This window comes from Ipomoea nil, unplaced genomic scaffold (genome assembly GCF_001879475.1).
Source record: "Ipomoea nil cultivar Tokyo-kokei standard unplaced genomic scaffold, Asagao_1.1 scaffold2279, whole genome shotgun sequence".
Classification (NCBI taxonomy): Eukaryota; Viridiplantae; Streptophyta; class Magnoliopsida; order Solanales; family Convolvulaceae; genus Ipomoea; species Ipomoea nil.
In genome coordinates, this window is record NW_017618707.1 from 832,814 (window position 1) to 852,519 (window position 19,706).

A 19,706-nucleotide genomic window follows, 5' to 3' on the forward strand; every position below is an offset into this window, starting at 1 on the left:
CTCTTCATGGAACCTTTTAAATTTAATTGAAAACTTTTAATTTTTCTTTCTAAAATAGCTAGGTAAAAATTAAATATTGGACCTCTAAAATTTGGGGCCCCTCTAAAATTGGGGCCCTGTGCGGTAGCCCAGCTTGCACAGCCTAAAATCCGGCTTTGTATGTGGAGACTTTTTAAACATGTTGTCATTGTCAAAAACAAGTTTGTATGAAAAGAAATTGAATTGAAAATCTGAAAATGATAAAATTTCTGAACTTAAATTTTGGTTGGACAGAGTGTATGTTTGCAACAACCACTGATTGTCATATCCAAAAACAAAATTGTATAGAAGGAAATTGAATTGGAATCTGTCAATGATAAAGTTTTTATTTTATCATTATATGACTTTATAAAATCAGAGTAACCTCTGTGGCTTAATTTTGGTAAGTTGGTAAGAATTTTAGTAAATTAGATGCTTGGAGGAACATGCAACTTAGCAACAATGGAAAATAAAAGCAATCTGCAAATTCATCAACATTATTTTTTGTTATAAATATCTTACTCCCTCTTTGCATTAAAAATTGTCTTTCGTACTATGTTGGGATGTCCAACAAAAATTATCCTGTTCAATAAATTTATAGCTTCATTACACAAAATACCCTTTAAATAACAATTTAAAATACTAAAATGTTGATTATGCATTTAATTTGGGAAAATATACTATCCTACCTGAACATGTAGAAGGTAAATTTTCTTAGACAGAGGTAGTATTTTTAACAATGAAAGCACATTTTGGTTTTATTAATGTTAGTTCCTTAAATTTGATGAAATTTCAAGTTGCATCATGTAAAGATATTTGTTTTTTAAATTTAAAATGACTATAAATCTTAATTAAAAGTAGTGAATTCATCTAATAGTTATAATTCACCAAATGGCGATTTGGAGCAGCGGATTTGCTCCAAACCGCTAAGTTACAACACACTGCTATTAGCAGCGTGTTGCTATGGCGTTTTGGGGAAAGAAAGGTCTTTCCCCAAAACACCCCTATATATATTATAAAAAAAAAAGGCTAAAGTGTCATCCCGCACCATGAACTATAAGCGTTTCTTCATGCTGCACCCTGAACTTTGATAAGTGCTATTTGGAGCCACGAACCATTAAATTTTTGTCGCCTAGACTTTTTTTACAGGTTGACATCAAGTTACAGGTTAAAATATGCTGATGTGGAGGTGTTTTTTTTATATTAAAATATGACATGGCAACCTTTTTTGACGTTCTCAACATTTTTTACTTGCACCGTATTCGCCGTCAGCTCCGACTACGACAACCCGCCGCCGCTCGACTCCACCTGCCCCGCCAGCCACCAGGCTCCGTTGTTGCTCGTCGCTGCTAGAAGAAGAGGAAGGCCGAAGGAGAGGTCCAGCCGCACCACTGCTGAGTTCCTCTACCGCTGATGCTCAGCTACCACCGTCGACGAAGAGAGGAACCATGGAGTCAAGCACCCCGCCACCGCAACCGGTCGCCGCGGCTGACGTTCACCCAAATTGTCGACCTGCTACTTCTTCTACGCTGGAGTGTTGGAGAATAAAATACTCTTTGATATTCTTATATACTCCGATGGAATATAATTCTTGCTGAATTAAATTTTTGCAAATAAAATAAGAGTTTTACACATGCATGCATCTTATGTTCTGTCCCCAACTCTTTGATATTCTTATATACATAAGTATATATGTATGTATATGAATATTATTTCTGAGTTGTGACTGTTTAGTTGGTCAGCATAGCTTTAGTTGGAGTGTATAATGACTACGTGGTTGTTTCAAAGAAAATGAACCACGTTGTCTTCATCGCCAACGGCCCTACCAAGACCAAGATCACTGGGAACAAGAACTATGTTGATGGCATTGGCTCCAGGTCTCCATCTTTTTGTCTCTGTGCACCCATTGCGGCGGCAACGTGATGGCGGTTCTGGCCCAGGAGGTGCACCGTTGTGTATAGTGTTCTTCAGTCGACATTATTTCCGGCCATCCCTCCGCCGTAGATGATAAATTGCTGTCGTGCACCACCCAAGAGGCTTGTGAATAGCTTGAAAATCCTCTATTTTGCCTTCGCACAGGTATTGTTCTTCATCTCTCTCTCCTGCACTCTTTCTCTTCTCTCTCTCTCTCTCTCTATATATATATATATATATATATATATACCCTTTAGGTCATTTTACATGTTAACTGTTAAGCTGAACAGTTAATTTTACCAAACACTTTTTTTACAAATCGCTAACACAATTCGCTAGTCAAATCTGCTAATATAATTCGCTATTTGGTAACTGCTAACACAATTCGCTACCGCTGACCGCTGATTGCCAAACAAGGCCATAGAGTCACCTATGGCCACAGCTTTTTGGTTAATTTTTGTTTTAATTTACAGGAAGAATTCTCAGCAAGTGGCGGACCTGCCAAATTATTCAGCCCCAAAACGACGTCGTTTTGGGACTGTTATATATAATTTTTTTTTTTTTTTTTTTAATTTCATTTGTTTCATACTTTCATTACGTACTGCTGCGTGAAGACTGAAGAGGCGAGACGACGAGACCGCGACTGAAGCGGTGAAGCACTGCAAGTTCCGTCGACGGTCGACTCCGCGAGAGCTGAAGAGCTGAAGCCCGACGGCCGACGCCAGTCACGCCACCGCCCACCGCAAGTTCCGTCTTCGATCTCAAGCCTGAACAGCGACTCCGTGAGTTCCGACGCCACCGCCCACGACTGACGACTCCGCTGCCAGGTTCAACTCCGAGCCTCTCTCAGTTCAATACCCTAATTTAATTTTGCCCTAATTTTTGAATTGATTTTAGAATTGCTAAATCCTAATCGGCTAATTGGCATAAATTTGTTAAATCCTAAATTCCTAATCTGCCCATGGATTTCTAAATCCTAATCTGGCTTACTGCCATTGAATTTGCATAGGAATTGGCTTACTGCCATAATTTGCAGTAATTAATTAAAATGTATTTCATTTATAAATAATTTGATGCATCCTGAATTTGCCCATGGATTGCTAAATCCTAATCCTAATTTGCATAGGAATTGGCCTCTGCTGCCATTGAATATGCTAATTGCCATTAATTAAGTAGGTCCTTTTTACAATTTTACTTAAATTGTATGTGAATTGCTTTATCTCTAAACTAGACATCTTAAATCTGAAAAATGATAAGGTTCTGGTTATTTTAAGCTTTTAGTTGTTTGAGTTCCATTGAGAAAACCCATTTACAAGAATTATACTAGAAGATGGAAACCTAAGGGCCTGTAAAACAGTTCTTTGCTTTCTATTAAGCATTTGGTTGTCAATTTGTCATGAACTCATGAATAATGAATTATATGTTAATTTGTCAAATGATTTTTCTAATATTGAACTTCAAGTACTAGATATCCAACTGCAGACTTATTTTATTGATGTTAATTTGTTAAATGATTTTTCTACAACGATTTCAAAATATGAAAGAGCGTAGAGGAATATTATCTCGTAGTTCATCGTAAACCTTGTATTGTAATTTATAATTTATTTTGTATTTTAACTATCTTATCTGTATTTGAACATTTTTGAATTTATTTTCCCTGTGCTTCTTTGCCCCCACTGAAGAAAAATCCTGGGTCCGCCACTGACACCTTTGAGAAATGATCTCCTCTGCTGATAACCTCCAAATAAAACTAATAAATGAAAAATAACCAATGAAAATGACCTTCTAATAGTTTTTGGATCTCCGTATGTGTTTATGGCAAATACACAGTAGTGCAACCATATAAATTAGTTTGGCTTTGAGTTCTATTTTGGCAAACAACGGCCGTCTGCATATATTTTTTGAATTCTAGGACTTGGATGCTGCTAATAATATTTGCAGAGATTATGTGTATACTCCAAGTAAATGTCAAAATCATTTATTGATTGTGTAATTGTTTTTGGATTGCTATGTTGTTAATTTGTTATGTAATGACTATGTGGTGTTTCAGTTTGGATTCTTTGAACTTTGACTTTGAACTATGTGATGTTTGGTAGTTGGTACTTTGATAGTAGTGTGTTTGGACTGGATTGCTATTTTGATATATGATGTTTAGACTTTGGGTTTGGACTATGAATATGTGTTGTTTGGTAGTATGTTCCGAAAACTAGGAAATGTTGAGAATTGGAGGTTCTTAAACCGAACCAAAATAATTCCGAACCGAAGCCGAACTTTTTCAAACCGAACTGAACTATAATGTTAAACCGAATGGTATCATTTTTTAAAAACCGAACAAACTTTTTTCAAGTCCTAGCCTCTCTTATTTCCACCCCTACTGTCAGAAACTTCGAAAGAACTTCTTTTTTTTTTTTTCCATTTTTTTTTCTAGGTGCTTTTAGTTTAAAGTGAGATTGAAAACCCAGATTCATTAGAGCTACAAATCTGTATTATTTTGTTATCTCCCTGGCTCGCCGGTGGGTCTCAGGTAAGTTTCACCAATATGAATTTTACATGTTTGAAATTCATTCTCAATTCTCATCAATTGATGAAGATCCTCCTTTCTCTGCTAACATTGTTTGTATGGTGAATTTTGAAAATTTCTTATTAATTTGAAATTTTACTGGTCTTATAGGGTTTGAAATAATTGAAGTGTGTCACTTGTGGAGTAGTGTTAGTCACAATGGAAAAGGAGAAAATTGAGGAATTGAAGGTTCAAGCTCAAAAATGGCTGCGTGAAGCTGAGGTGTTGGTCAATCAGATACCTCCTACTCAACTTTATGCTGCAATTGGAGTTGTGTTATTCACCGCTTTTTTGTTCTTCATCAGTAATTTCTCATCTCAACTCGACTCTTCTAAATTATAATTTTTGCTAATTTTACTTAGCAGTATTGGGTAACTCAATTATTTAGGGATGTTAGTTAACTCTGGTTTAGTTTTCTTGCATCTATAACCTAATGGAGGTCCATAATAGAATGCCCATTTGCCATTTTGGGTACTAGGTAAAGGGAAGGAATTGTAATGGCGGTGTTAAAACAGTACAGTTTTAGCAGTAAAGAAAGGTGTTGCTATACTCGGTCCTGGTATTATGAGTATTATGTATAGGTGCATATGCTTCCTTAGTCGTCGCCAAAATAATTAGAGCAGGTTTCTAGACCAGAACAAAAAATCTATTTTAGTGTGGAACCGTGGATGCTCTTGTCCTTGGACTATTGTTGCCACAATGCCACATATTGCAAATGAGTGAACAAAATATTTCTTTAAACCCACTTCCATTTGAAAACTACAGTAGAGGATCAGAGGACAAAAACATCTTTCTTCCTGTATTTCCCTCCATCTATCTATTATAGTTTGGTCTAAGTTATCAATGGCTCCATCTTGTTATTTTTGTGGTTCTATGTTTGCACATCATATAGATTTTGTTATATTCAATGTTGAAAAAATTGCTAGGCGCTTGGAGACCGCCTAGGGCGCCTAGGAGGCTGACCGCCTAGCAAATCGGCGCCTAGGCGCGATTTTTGCAACACTGGTTATATTTTTAAAGTATAACCTTTAATAGTTTGTTCTCTATTCATATCTTGCTTTATTGCAGCTCGGTTGTTCAAGCGCACAACATCTAGTACCGTTGTACTCACTGGGCTTAGTGGGAGTGGAAAAACTATTTTATTTTACCAGGTAAGTTGTTAGTGCATATAGATTTTGAAAAGGAAATCTTTTATTGAGTTGAAGTTATTTGGATGCAATCTCACTTTGTAAATTAATTTTTGTTGCTGGCACTAGCTTAAAGATGGATCATCACATCAGGGCACTGTGACCTCAATGGAACCCAATGAAGGCACTTTTATACTACACTCTGAGACAACCAAGGTAATAATTATTATAAATGTGTAATCACCTAAATAGTACACGTATCTTTTTCTCCCTTTCATTTTTTCAGATCTTGAGTTCTGAATCTTTATATATACATAATTCCCTAAACTAGCTTACCTTGAATGCATTATGTGATTCTTTTTATCCCTGGCTTTTGCAAACCAATATGTTCTGTCCTGTATTAATGGATGTAGTAGATTTTAAACTTGATTTCGTTGCACCTGCTTTTATTCTTCTGTAGAAGGGCAAAATAAAACCTGTTCATGTTGTTGATGTGCCGGGTCATTCTCGCCTTCGGCCAAAACTTGAGGAATTCTTGCCTCAAGCAGCTGCAATTGTCTTTGTTGTGGATGCTGTAGAATTTTTACCCAATTGCCGTGCTGCTTCAGAGTACTTAACAATCAATCTTTTCTTCTCAACTTACATTGTTTATGGCACTTGTAAAGTTGCATTTACATATTTAGTGGACAATTGATTTGAACATCTCGTTTATTTTTCTCCTTCTGAAGGTACCTTTATGATATTTTGACCAAGGTGACTGTGGTCAAGAAGAAGATTCCAGTACTACTACTCTGCAACAAAGTGGATAAAGTTACTGCACATACAAAGGAGTTCATAAAAAAGCAGCTTGAAAAGGAAATGTGAGATTACATTTTTTTTAAGTTACTTTTTTTCTCAGGCTGTTCTCCAGTCATCTCAATTGACAAAAACATGGGTATATATAGTTTTAACTCACATGCTATATATAATTTTATTTGGTTGTTAAGTGACATTATTGTTTCTAATCATTTGCTTATGCATTTTGCTCAAAGTGCAACCCCTCTGATCTTTCACTTTCTATTGAAAATGATTCAGTGACAAGCTTCGTGCTTCAAGAACTGCTGTATCCGACGCAGATATCTCAGACGAGATTACACTAGGGACACCTGGAGAAGCGTTCTCATTTTCACAGTGCGAAAACCAGGTAGTAGTTGGAGAAGCTTCCGGTTTGACAGGCGAAATCTCTCAGCTAGAGCAGTTTATTAGGGAGAACGTGAAGCCTTAAACTGGTGGGCCAAGTTGAGCCACCCTTTCTGATATGAAGATGAACCAAGAGAGTATATTGGTTGATGAGATATTTGGAAATTTGCGGTGATTTTGAACTGACTTTGGTTTTTCTTGATGTCTTCTCTCATTGTTGTTACTTCCCAAGTAAATCAAGACGTCTTGTAATTTGAATATCAGGGATCAACCCTAACCAAATTGGTCAGATAGACAATCATATTATTGACTTGGTAATCACAATGTTACAATTGGTCTTATTTGCTTGACACCCTTAATAGTAGTGTTCTATTGGTCTTATTTGCTTGAAAAGTTTCCTTAAAAAATTGAGACACCTAAATAAAAGTGCAGTACGTGTTCTCAAAATTTTTTGAAACCTAATATAAATGGTACTGATGTTCACAATGTGCACAATTATAAACTGAAATCCTCACTCTTGATCACAGTAAGACTACTAAAGTAGCTGTACAACTACAGAAGACAGTACACTGACATGGTCAATTATCAACCGAAAAATACTATTTGAACTTTTAAATTCTACTTTTAACTTTTACTCCATTTTACAAATTTTAGATGTAAACAATTTTTTCTAGATCCACAAAATGAAAATGTCCTATCCATACTTGCCACATCTGAAGAGTTTTAATGATAGAGTAAAATTTGAGAGTTCACATACTAAAATAGTAAAACTCATTATCAACCATAAATGGTCAAGAATGAACCTTCATTGAGGTTAAAGAGAAACAACAGACACCCACATACTAATTCAACCAACAGACACCCAAATACTAATTCAACCATAGACTAGCAAGAATCAAATTTACATGAGAAGGTTGCAAAAATCGCTAGTCATTCCTTAAGCGCTCTATTTTATTTTTTTTTTTTTAAATTAAGATTTGATAATTATAAACTATTTAATATTTTATTTGTTAATATTAAAATATTAAATATTAACATAAAAAAATCTAAATTGTAAATTGAATAAAGATTTAAAGAATCAAAATACAATTCCACAAAGTCATAACTTACAAAGTATTAATATTAGAGTAGTTGATTTTGTTTGTTTTTTTTTTTTAAATTACATTTTTTGAATTTGCGACCAATTTGAACGATTTAGGGTTATTTCGTTCAAAATGACGCCGTTTTGAGCGAAATAACCCTTTAAAAAAAAAAAAACAATATCGAGATCACACACTTGAGTTCGTCCATAGCGGGTAGACCTGGGATAATTTTGTTGGCACAATTGATCTTGACCACCACGAATTTGACTTCCCATCTTTTGACATGAGGGCGAGGTTCCGACCTCCATCGAGAGCATGATTGAGATTTCTATCTCGATAGAATTCCCTATGAAACCAGGTAGCGAGGTTCTTACCTGTTCGAGCTGCTTCTAGGATAGTTCAAGCTAGGTGAACATATTGTTGAGATTAACAAGAACAAAAAACAATAATAATGACAGAAAAATGTAAGATTTATATGGTTCGGCGATTGCCTACATCGACTGGAGTATAACTATTCTTTTATCAATTTTGATGGTGATGGTGTTGATATCACTCATATGGATACAACCAATGTATTTATAGACATCTATCCCTATACAATGGACCCGACCCAATATACTTACTCATATTCCTTATATGAGATAGACACATATTCCTAATCTCTATATGAGACAAACTCAACAATCTACACCTTGACGAATATGCCTTTAGGAGAAAAGACACTCAACAAATCTCTACCTTAACGAATATGCCTTTTAAGAGAAAAGACTTATCACAGTCTCTACCTTGGTAAACATGTCTTTTAAGAGTAAAGACTTATCTCACATAATACACATGGATTAAAACAACCATGCCCTTTAACAAAATGTTACAATTGTTACCTGTTATTTTCGAAGATGCCGAGATAAACTCATAATCATATCGGAAATAAGATTGACCAGGTATGCACGAAAGAAACTGGTTTGGGTACAGGAAAAAAAAAAGTTATTGAGTGGCAAATTATTGTGTGGACCCAGGTCCACCTTGACCATGGTCCAAACTACACAATTTACCTACTGAATGTTCATAAGTTTGTAAAAGTATGTAAATTTTGAACATTCAGTATGTAAATTATGCATTTTAGATTCGGGTCCATGGTATAACTACTGGTAACCAATGACAATTTACGATGGACAACTTTATAAAAATTAAATTGTGAACATTTAATATGTAAATTATGAACATTCAGTATGTAAATTGTGAACATTTAGTATGTAAATTGTAAACATTCAGTATGTAAATTGTGTATTTCTAGACTCAGATCCACCTTGCAAGGTGGACCCGGATCCACAAAATAATTTGTCATTGGTTATGGCAGATTATGGTCACACAGTGCTGTGTGAAACATAAATAAAAAGTACATTTTTAATATACTAAGTGTACATTATTTATGTATTGAATGTAAATTATACAAATTAATGTACTTTCAGTACTCAAATAATGCACTTTTTCTTAATATAATGTACATTATTAATATACTAAAAGTATATTATTTTTATACTAAATATACATTATTTTATAACATACAAAATATGATCTAGACCATGGTTCACACAATAATGATTGATTGGTTACAGAGCAATCGTTATGCTATGGACTCGTGTCCAGCCTACAGTGTGGACACGGTAACGGTGCCGTTAGTGGCACTGTTATCTTTCACTTTAAAAAAAAAAATTTCAGACCGCTTCGTTATAGGAGCATATGTTCATAATTTTATCACTATATGTTCATAATTGTGAGTTCATAATGTCAGAGTTCTGTGTTCATAATTTCATAACTGTACATTCATAATTTCATAACTTTACATTCATAATTCCGTAACTGTACATTCATAATTCAATAACTGTAAATTCATAATTTTTGAAACTCTATGTTCACAATTTTAGAGCTCTATGTTCATAATTTTATCACTATATGTTCATAATTGTAAGTTCATAATGTCAGAGCTTTGTGTTCATAATTCAATAACTGTACATTCATAATTCCATAACTGTACATTCATAATCCCATAACTGTACATTCATAACTCTATAACTGTACATTCATAATTTTTGAAACTCTATGTTCACAATTTTAGAGCTCTATGTTCATAATTTTATCACTATATGTTCATAATTGTAAGTTCATAATGTCAGAGCTCTGTGTTCATAATTCCATAACTGTACATTCATAACGTCATAACTGTACATTCATAATCCCACAAACGAATAACGCTGTTAACGGCGAGACAAAATCAAATTTTTTTCTTTTAAACTGGAATGACACGTTTTCCTTGAAAACAACGTCATTTTAAACTCGTGTCCATAATGCATTGTGACACGGTCCAGAGCATAATTTGCAGTTACAGAGTGAGTGGATAATCAATAAGATATGGGCTTAAATTAAACCGAAATGTAAGTTCGATAATTTATGACTGAGGCTAGAAAGGTCCAATTCAATGGTAGTTGGTTAAGGCCCAAACAAAATCATTCAACCGACCCTAAACGACTAAAATTTGACATTTTTAATCGCAAAAACGACGTGGGAGCAATCCCAATCCCAATCCCACAAATATTCTGCTTTTTTCTTCGACTATACATCAGCCCCTCCCCCATCTCTCTCCTCACTTTTGTGTTTCCTCAACTCCGCGGCGTAGATCCGAGGAGTTTTGGAGAGAAAATCAGAACCAGCCACCACAATCGAAGAAAACCCTAATCCTAAAACTCTCTACGCATCTTCAGATCTTCATTCCATCTTCACTGCTATCAAGTACTCTTTCTATCTCTCTTTCTCTCTGCATGTTTTTGTGTTTGTATATGTATATGCATCGTTCTGTGGCATCAAAGTTTGGATCTTGATGATTGATGGGGGTTGATGATGGTGCTGTGAGGTCGTTGGACTTTGATGATTTCTGTGCGTTTTGTTTTATGGAAGATTTTTTTGATAGGATTGATTTAGAAATTTTCGATCTTAATTTGATGCCTGTGCTCTTGGTCTGTTGGAAGTTTTAACTTTTAACTTCTGATTCTTGAAATATCTGAGAATCTAATGGGATTTTATGCTCTTTATTCTTGATTCTTTAGTGTTTAGCGACCTAGAAAGAAGTTCTATTGTTGTGTCCTTGATCAAATATGGGTTCATGGGCATGTGTAATCATTATCAGTTGCTACTGTAGTACCAAACCTAAGTGTTCTATTTTGGGGTGTACTAGTTAGTTGGGGAACTTTATCAAGTCCTCTTGTGGGATGAGGTTGGGCGGATGATTAGATATTTCAATCCTTTTTGTTTGCATCTGGGGTTGGAAAACAGACTAAAGTATAGTCCTGAAGTGGGAAGAAGAGCTGATTTTAAGTTTTGGGAGCTTGGGGACTAAAAAGACTAAAAAATAAAAACTTATAGTATTGTGGTTGTTGCAATTATCAGTTTGCTAGAATGTTAACGGATGCATCTAATACCAGGATTTTTTCAATATCCAATGAGTATGCTGACATTGATTTGTTTATGACCCTAATACTCTTTATAAATATTTTCTCCTTAATATGGATCACTAATCTTCAGTAAGTTGAGTGGTTGTAAAATCAATGATTCCTTTACATTTATGGCTTTGTATCCAAGAAATCTTAGAGCTTATTTGTTTCACCTCATAGTGTGTTAGATCTCACTTGTTTTAGGTTGTTTTCCGTTTATTGTTTTTAAGAAACCTCAGATATTTCTCCTCTGGAGTGTTTAGTGAATTATGTATCAGAATTTACCTCAACAGTTACTATCTTTTACAGTCATGGCTGGCTTGGCTCCTGAGGGTTCTCAATTTGATGCTCGACAGTATGATGCAAAAATGACTGAATTGTAAGTTCCACTAACCATCTACTATTAACTTTTACTGCCATAATATGACTGCAGAAGGCAGTTCTTGCTAAAACCCCTCTCCTTCCCCTCCCAGAAAAATGATTAGAAAAGTTGGACCCTCAACTCTGGGTATGACCTATCTATTTATTTTCATTATTGATGTGATTTATGACTTTCTGCATTGTTGGTGCACTGGTGCAGGCTGGACACTGATGGACAGGAATTTTTCACATCCTATGATGAGGTTTACGAAAGCTTTGACTCCATGGGCTTGCAAGAAAACCTTCTTAGGGGAATCTATGCTTATGGTAATTAATTCCTAGCCTTCTTTGTTCTTTGTATATAGAGTTCTTTTATAACATAACATGGAGACTGGAATTCTAAGCAAACAACTACTACCTTTTCTATTATTGTGCTTGTAGAACCATGCCTTATTAAAGCCATGAACCATAGGGGTTTAAGCAAGCTGGTGTGGTGTGGTGTGGTGTGGTGTGCTTGTTATAACTTAGGGCAAAATCATATTTATGTTATGGGCTCAATTTCTGATCTGATGCATAATAGTTCAATTTAATTTTAAAAATATTTTAAATTTAAATTTTAACAAGCCAATAAACAAGCTATTTGCACACAACTTGTTATATATGCTCGTGAGCAAGCTCATTTTAGTTAAATGGGCCGAATACAAGTGAAGTGAAAACAAACCAAGCCTGAGCACATTGTTTCAACGCTCATTTCATAAGCAACCCCTTGTTCATTCAAATTTCAGCTTGCATGCACCTTTAATATTATAGTGTTCAGGGCTTTTTGACTCTTGATATTTAAATTTTCTTTTATGGTTTCTATTTAAGTTTTATGTGTATTTTAATAGCTAAAAGTTGGGTTTGACTTGGTTTAAGGTTTTGAGAAGCCTTCTGCAATTCAACAAAGAGGGATTGTTCCCTTCTGTAAGGGTCTTGATGTTATTCAACAGGCTCAATCTGGAACAGGAAAGACAGCTACTTTCTGTTCTGGGATTCTTCAACAGCTTGATTACAGCTTAGTTGAATGCCAGGCTTTGGTTCTTGCACCAACACGTGAGCTTGCTCAACAAATTGAGAAGGTTATGCGTGCACTTGGTGATTATCTTGGTGTTAAGGTCCATGCTTGTGTTGGAGGTACCAGTGTTCGTGAAGATCAACGGATTCTTCAAAGTGGTGTTCATGTTGTGGTTGGAACTCCAGGACGTGTCTTTGACATGTTGCGCAGGCAGTCTCTTCGCCCTGACCATATCAAGATGTTTGTGTTGGATGAAGCTGATGAAATGCTCTCCAGAGGATTCAAGGATCAGGTTTTAATTTATCCCTATATTATGATTTTATACTTGTATTCTAGATTTGTGTTGAACTTATTTTATGGTATGATTTCATTTGGAATTATTAAGAACTTCAGTGGCATGAATATGAAATTTGCATGATTAACTATTATATTTTGATTTGTGCATTGTATTATTATTGTTGCTGTTATTTATTTTTTATTTTTTATTTTTTATTTTTTATAGGTTTTGGATGATAATATTATGTTGGTGTTTTCTGCTCTAATTTTATTATTCAAAATCCATATTCGCAGGAGGCTGATGAAGTTGACATAATTGCTTGTGGATAGAAACTAATATTTGTGTGGTAATTTTTTTTTCTCTTTCAGATCTATGATATTTTCCAGTTGTTACCACCAAAGATACAGGTTGGTGTTTTCTCTGCTACTATGCCACCTGAGGCTCTTGAAATCACCCGAAAGTTTATGAACAAGCCTGTTAGGATTCTTGTGAAACGTGATGAGCTCACTCTGGAAGGTATCAAGCAGTTCTATGTCAATGTCGACAAAGAGGAGTGGAAGCTCGATACACTTTGTGATCTTTATGAGACACTGGCCATCACCCAGAGTGTCATCTTTGTTAACACCAGGCGAAAGGTTGATTGGCTCACCGACAAAATGCGTAGCCGTGATCACACAGTTTCTGCAACTCACGGGGACATGGACCAGAACACTAGGGACATCATCATGCGTGAATTTCGGTCTGGTTCTTCCAGAGTGCTTATCACCACTGATCTCTTGGCTCGTGGTATTGATGTCCAACAAGTGTCACTTGTGATCAACTACGACCTCCCTACTCAGCCAGAAAATTACCTCCACCGTATTGGACGAAGTGGACGATTTGGAAGGAAGGGTGTGGCTATCAACTTTGTCACCAAGGATGACGAAAGGATGCTTTTTGACATACAGAAGTTTTATAATGTTCTAGTCGAAGAGTTGCCAGCAAATGTCGCTGATCTCCTGTGATTGGGTCAAAGGCGAGTTGAATTGTTCCTCAATTGAAGCTCTCTACTATTTCATCACTTATTTCATAGGCTAGTTGTGTACTGGACTTGGTGTTGGGAAATTCTGGCCTTTGTATTTCGATAGGGGGTTGCAGTTTCCCAATTTGGTCACAAGTCCAAATCTACTACTGGAAATTTTGTTGGTTTTGTCTTTGTACTGTAAGTTTCAGAAAAGAACAAAAAAAACCCAGGATTTGAATGTTGTTTGAGGTTTATTTATTTTGTTTAAACACTTATCTTTATTTCTGTTTATTGAGGGCATTTGTTTTCTCAGTGTCTAAAGTTTTTTCTTTGAAGAGAGATTTACCACAAGTTGAGTGAATTTCATAGTTTTCTTTTCTGATTTATGTGAAAATTTCTTCTTGGAGAGTGTAGTTAATGTATTATTATAATATATAATATATTTTCTCTAGTAAATGTCCATATCTATTTATTTACTATCATTTCTACTTTTTAAAATTAATCAAAATGTGTCACATTAGTAAATAGTAAAAAATGAAAGTAGGTGTAGTATTATTTTTGTCATTTTATATTTACAATGTATTTTAGAAAAACATGTAGTTTGGAAACAAATTAATTTCTTTTTTCCAAGTGGAATTTGAATTTTTAAAGAATTTTGAGATCAAGTCAAGAAATTGAGAATCTTGATTATCTTGTATAAGACTATTTGTTGGAGTCCAAGTATTAAAGATTTTCCCATCAAGAAGAGGGTCCAAAGAAGAGAAGAAAAAGGAAACAAGTTCCCTATTTCAAGAAGGTTATGTCGTTCCTAATTCAGCAAAGGATGGGACAAAGATTGGAGTTTATATTGATAGAGGTATAGGGCAACCTTACTTGTCCTACGTAGTTTACAAGTGCTTTTCTTGATCTTTGGAAGCTTTATAAGTGCACTTCACGATCTCCGGAGGGTTTACAAGTGCACTTCCCTACCTCAAGAGGGCTCATAAGTACACTTCTTGACCTTGAGAAGGGAGAGGCCCGGGAAGGGGCTTCACAAGAGCACTTCTCGACCGCAGGAGCCCAGGAGGACTCATAAGTACACTCCCTGACCTAGAGGGTCCTTCTAGCTGCGGCCGAGTGTATTTCCCAACCGGAAGAGTCTACATGACCTTTATGGCAATAGATTTACCCATCGCCATATTAGTATACTTACCGACCTTTATGTCAGTAGACTTACCGATCTCCCCCGTCTGTAAACTTACCAACCTCCCTGTCTGTAGACATAATGATCTGTGTATCAGTAGATTTCCACATCATGGCTAGATAGTTAAACTCTACTCTTACCTCAATAGCTTACACATGCCCAATTAATGAATGTCACGTCAGTTATGTCAGTATTTACCATCATTATGTCCCCTTCCCACTGAGTATAAATAGAGTACTCTACCTAGTGTGGGGCTTCTACTGCCAACTTGCACCACTCAAACCGAAGCTTGCCGATCTTGTAGGATTGAACCCTTAGCTTCCCAACCTCATTATTTTTCCCTTATATTTGTTTTATATTTCAATAGCACTAAATAGAGGTCGGAATATGTACTACTCAATAATAATAGTGAATTTTGGCTTAACCCAACCCAAAAAAAAATTGTGATTTTTTTCCTTTCAAATTTAAGATAAATGACTTGTCTCACTTTTGCTTTTTTACTATTCATTCTTGTTGCATAGGTTGACCTGAGCCAATTTACACTATCATATATAATTTGAATAAGACAAAAAAGTGGGAAAAGACATTGATCTTCAACATCTAGAGAGTTTTTAGAGATTGGGGTATTGTGTGTTTCTTGTAAGCAACAATTTATTATATTGTTAATCATTCATTTGGGCTGGGAACTCTTTGTAGATGATATACAAGATGGGGAAAATCTTGTGTAGTTTGAGTTCCTGTATAGTAATACTAGTTTGGGCTGTCATGGTTACATACAATTGGTAGATGACATGAATTTTTACAATGGTGTAAGCTAGTCCTTTTGAATCTTGTACTGTAAATTTAATATAGCAAATTTGGCTATAAACTTAGGGTGTTTCCCCCACAAAGTATGGAAGTTTTTGAACTGCCTTAAATCTAGTGTTTTTTATTGGATATGCTATTTTTCATAATATCTACAATCTGGTTACGTTCTTGTTCTTTGTTTGTCTCTATTTTTTTCTTCACTATCTATGAGTGTGTTGGAATACCCACAAAAATCTTGAGCATAATTTTATCTATGTGCATTTTCTGTATAAATCATGTCAAAATTTTACAAGTGATATTAGAACAAATAATCACTTAAGTTTTTAGCTAAATCCTTGATTAACTGACCTGATTTTTCAATGGATTTAGGGTTTGTCAAATTGTCGATCGCCTGTTTTTTTTTTTATTATTCAACTATTCTTATTGACAAGCACGCAAGGTATATATTCAATCTCAATGAAGTTCAAAGTGTGAACACATTGCACCAGTGTAGCAGAATTCTAGGTACAAGAAAAAATCAAAAAATCTACACAGAAGAAAAGTAAGATGTTATTACTACAACGAAATTGGACATATTAAAGCTTATTGTTACCAAAAAAAAAAAAAAAAACAAAAAAAAACTCAAGAATGATCAAAGGACTCAATTTCATAATCAAAGATTCTCAAATGAAAAGAATATGAGTAAGAAAAGATCAAACTCATCCAGTAACTTATCAAAAATGTGTTTTTTTTTTTTTTTTTTATAAAAAAAAAGTAATAAATTGTTAGTACTTTGATAGTGGTTGCACATGATTTGAACTTACAAAAATCTTGAAGATATTAGAAGTTGTGATGGTGGTTACATGATTGTTAGAGACTGCATGTAAAGAAATAAATAACTAAAACTAGGTTCCAAATGTCAATGCATTGCCAATATTGAAATGTTCTTAGGGCATCCCAATAAAGGGTTCATCCCAAGCTTTTGGAACAATAAAATCCTTAAGCTCAACTTTTAACAAATGAGAGAAAGAACGTTTGGACGTTTCTTCCTGCAAGAAAAAAAAATGTCTCAGATTATTTTTTTAAAAATAATAAAAAATAGAAAAACTTGTCAGCGGACTGCAGCTGGCGGCCACTCTCAAATTTCACAATCTCCTAATTAAAGATTTTTTTTTTTTTTTAAAACGTCCAGCTTCTTTCTTTCTTCTTCTTCTTCTTCTTTTTTTTTTTTAATATATTTTATTTTTTATTTAACTTTTTAAAATTCTTGATTTTATTTTTAAATTATTAATATAATTTTATTTAATTTTTTAAGTTATTATTGTTATTAAATTTATATTTATTAATTAAATTAAATTTTAATTTGTAGATATGTTATGATTAAATTAAAATTATAAATTTATAAATCAAATAAATAATAAAATAATTAAAATATGGAGATAAAATGGTGGGTCCACAAAAAGTTATGAAAAAACTTAAAACTAATGGGAAGAAGATATTTTGTGATTGAGTGAGATAGTGGATGATGAGGTGGATGGGACCCACAAAAATTTGCGGTAAAATCTCCCACTATTGGGGATGCCCTTAGGGGGCGTTTGGTTCAGGTCATCTTAGATTACCTAGGTAATCTGAGTCTGGTAATGTTATATTATCTTGTTTGGTTCAAGTAGAATGTCAATCTCTAAACAGTCAATGAAAAAAGTTTCAAACCAAATAACAATTTTGATCAAAAGTTGTCGATTACTCTTACCAATACAAGTGTATTGAGACATACAATAGAATGATATAACAAGGCTTAGAAGCATATAATTAATTACGGGTTATATGCTTTCCATATTGAATGGCTTCAAAAAAGACTCATGCACACCGCAGTGCAGTCCACATAAACATCATCAAAGTGCTCAGACCCAAATAAAACTTTGTAGGCTTCTTCATCAAGATGAGAACTGCAATGACATTGATCGTAGCTATAACCACTATAAACACCTCGAGGTCAATCACGGAACCATGTTTTGGATAATACATATTGAAGAAGCAGTGTAAGAGTATCTACACTTGTGGATTGTATGAGGTTTTTGCAGACAAAAATCAATAAAGGTTTTTTAATGTGGATGATCTTTTGGGTAGTTTTTTTGCGTGCAAGTTTTGATTTTCTTGAGGGAAGTTTAAATAAATGGCAGTGAAGGGAGTTAAGGTACGTTAAGGTGTGACTGCTGACTATGTAGTAGGTGAGGCAGTGCCCGCAGCCTAACCCCTTTTAGCCACGCGCCAGGTAACATTCTTTGCTTCACGTTATTGCATAAACAGTCACTAGCTGGATATGGGCCCTGCTCACGTTATTGACAAAGTTAGCCGTTTTGGGATCAAGGACAGAGTAGGGGTACGAAGATGACAGGGGAGAGTGGTGATACTAAGAGTGGTACCAGTCCGAATATCATGGGTAGAGGTGATACGGAGAGAGGACACATGGCTTAGGTATCTTATCTTCTGATTTCCATGGGCCACGCTTAGGTATCTTAGCTCTGCAGCTCCACCCTTTTAGTCTTTTACACCGGAGGAGAAAAAATCAATGGTCTGCTATTCTGTTATACTAAGGAGATCCACACTTTTACACCGGAAGAGGAGTAGAAAAACAAACGGGGGCATAGGTCGTACGAAGGATAAGAGTATTAGAGAAAGAAATTTCCAATTTTACCATAATTTTGCATTTATATACTCGCTTGATATTTTAGAGATAATAATATAAAATTATATAGGGAAAATGACACTTTTTCCCCCTGAGTTATATACCTATAGCATTTTTTCCCCCTAAATTATTGAAGTGGCTGTTTTTCTCCCTGAAATGTTAAATGGACATATTTACCCTTAAACTAAATATTTAATTTTTTTTTTCTCCAACAAATTATGACCATAATTTGGTTCAAACTAAACAAACACTATAGCAACCAAACAGAAATATTCCAATTACAATTTAGAATCGAAATTTGATATTTAGAGTTTATTAAAATCGTGAACCGGAACGGACGGTTAATGTTCCGAACTGAAAAAATAAAATACATTTATTGTTGAATTTAGACTATTTTAAAATAAAAAATAAAATTTTAAAATAAAGACGGTTCAAAATCGCGAATCAGATCCGGAACCGCCGGTTCACGGTTCAAGATTCAATTTTTTTGATAGATAATTTTAATAAATTGGCATTTAAATATTGGGTTCTAGATCTGAATTATAACCGTAAACTATTAATTCGATTGTTTTAGTATCCGGTTCAATTCAAATCGAACCGTGATCATCCCTACGTATACGCAATAATTTGTTGGAGTAGTAAAATAAATAAAATGTTTACTTTAAGGGTATAAATGTCAATTTAATATATCAGGGGGGAAAAAGCACCACTTTTAGAATAATTGAGGGGGAAAAAGTGCTATAAGTATATAACTCAGGGATAAAAAGTGCCATTTTTCCAATTATATAATATGACTTCAATCAATCAATCAATGAAAACAATAATAATTCCCTCCTTAGGGAGTGTAATCGTTAATGTTGGTGGAGTATAATCAATCTATTTACTGTGAAACAATCAATAAATAGAGTATATAACATATTAAGATGAAACCAATTACAACAAAACCACAAGACTATGCCAACACAAACTTTTAAAGAGTAGATCTCATATGG

At 34.6% G+C, this 19,706-nt stretch overlaps 2 protein-coding genes across 2 annotated transcripts; both read left to right on the forward strand.

The window, feature by feature from the left end:
• The first annotated feature begins 2,528 nt into the window (after window positions 1-2,528).
• Window positions 2,529-7,139, forward strand: LOC109150338 (signal recognition particle receptor subunit beta-like). Its single transcript, XM_019298234.1, has 7 exons — window positions 2,529-2,759; window positions 4,604-4,796; window positions 5,561-5,643; window positions 5,749-5,835; window positions 6,080-6,228; window positions 6,348-6,479; window positions 6,694-7,139. The coding sequence occupies exons 2-7, from the start codon at window positions 4,652-4,654 to the stop codon at window positions 6,881-6,883; spliced, it is 786 nt and encodes a 261-aa protein (XP_019153779.1). The 5' UTR covers window positions 2,529-2,759; window positions 4,604-4,651; the 3' UTR covers window positions 6,884-7,139.
• A 3,317-nt stretch (window positions 7,140-10,456) lies between these two features.
• On the forward strand, window positions 10,457-14,367 carry LOC109150578 (eukaryotic initiation factor 4A-14). The gene is made up of 5 exons (XM_019298522.1): window positions 10,457-10,667; window positions 11,675-11,744; window positions 11,946-12,052; window positions 12,641-13,071; window positions 13,425-14,367. Exons 2-5 carry the CDS (start codon window positions 11,677-11,679, stop codon window positions 14,058-14,060), a joined length of 1,242 nt encoding a protein of 413 aa, XP_019154067.1. The 5' UTR covers window positions 10,457-10,667; window positions 11,675-11,676; the 3' UTR covers window positions 14,061-14,367.
• Window positions 14,368-19,706: the final 5,339 nt, after the last annotated feature.

Excerpts from the sequence above, each read along its gene's own strand:
- LOC109150578 (XM_019298522.1), top strand. The coding sequence starts at position 11,677 with ATGGCTGGCTTGGCTCCTGAGGGTTCTCAATTTGATGCTCGACAGTAT. Across the intron at positions 12,053-12,640 it reads TAGGGGAATCTATGCTTATG|GTTTTGAGAAGCCTTCTGCA; the intron begins GTAATTAATTCC and ends ACTTGGTTTAAG. Across the intron at positions 13,072-13,424 it reads CCAGAGGATTCAAGGATCAG|ATCTATGATATTTTCCAGTT; the intron begins GTTTTAATTTAT and ends TTTCTCTTTCAG.
- LOC109150338 (XM_019298234.1), top strand. The coding sequence starts at position 4,652 with ATGGAAAAGGAGAAAATTGAGGAATTGAAGGTTCAAGCTCAAAAATGG. Across the intron at positions 4,797-5,560 it reads CGCTTTTTTGTTCTTCATCA|CTCGGTTGTTCAAGCGCACA; the intron begins GTAATTTCTCAT and ends GCTTTATTGCAG. Across the intron at positions 5,836-6,079 it reads TACACTCTGAGACAACCAAG|AAGGGCAAAATAAAACCTGT; the intron begins GTAATAATTATT and ends ATTCTTCTGTAG.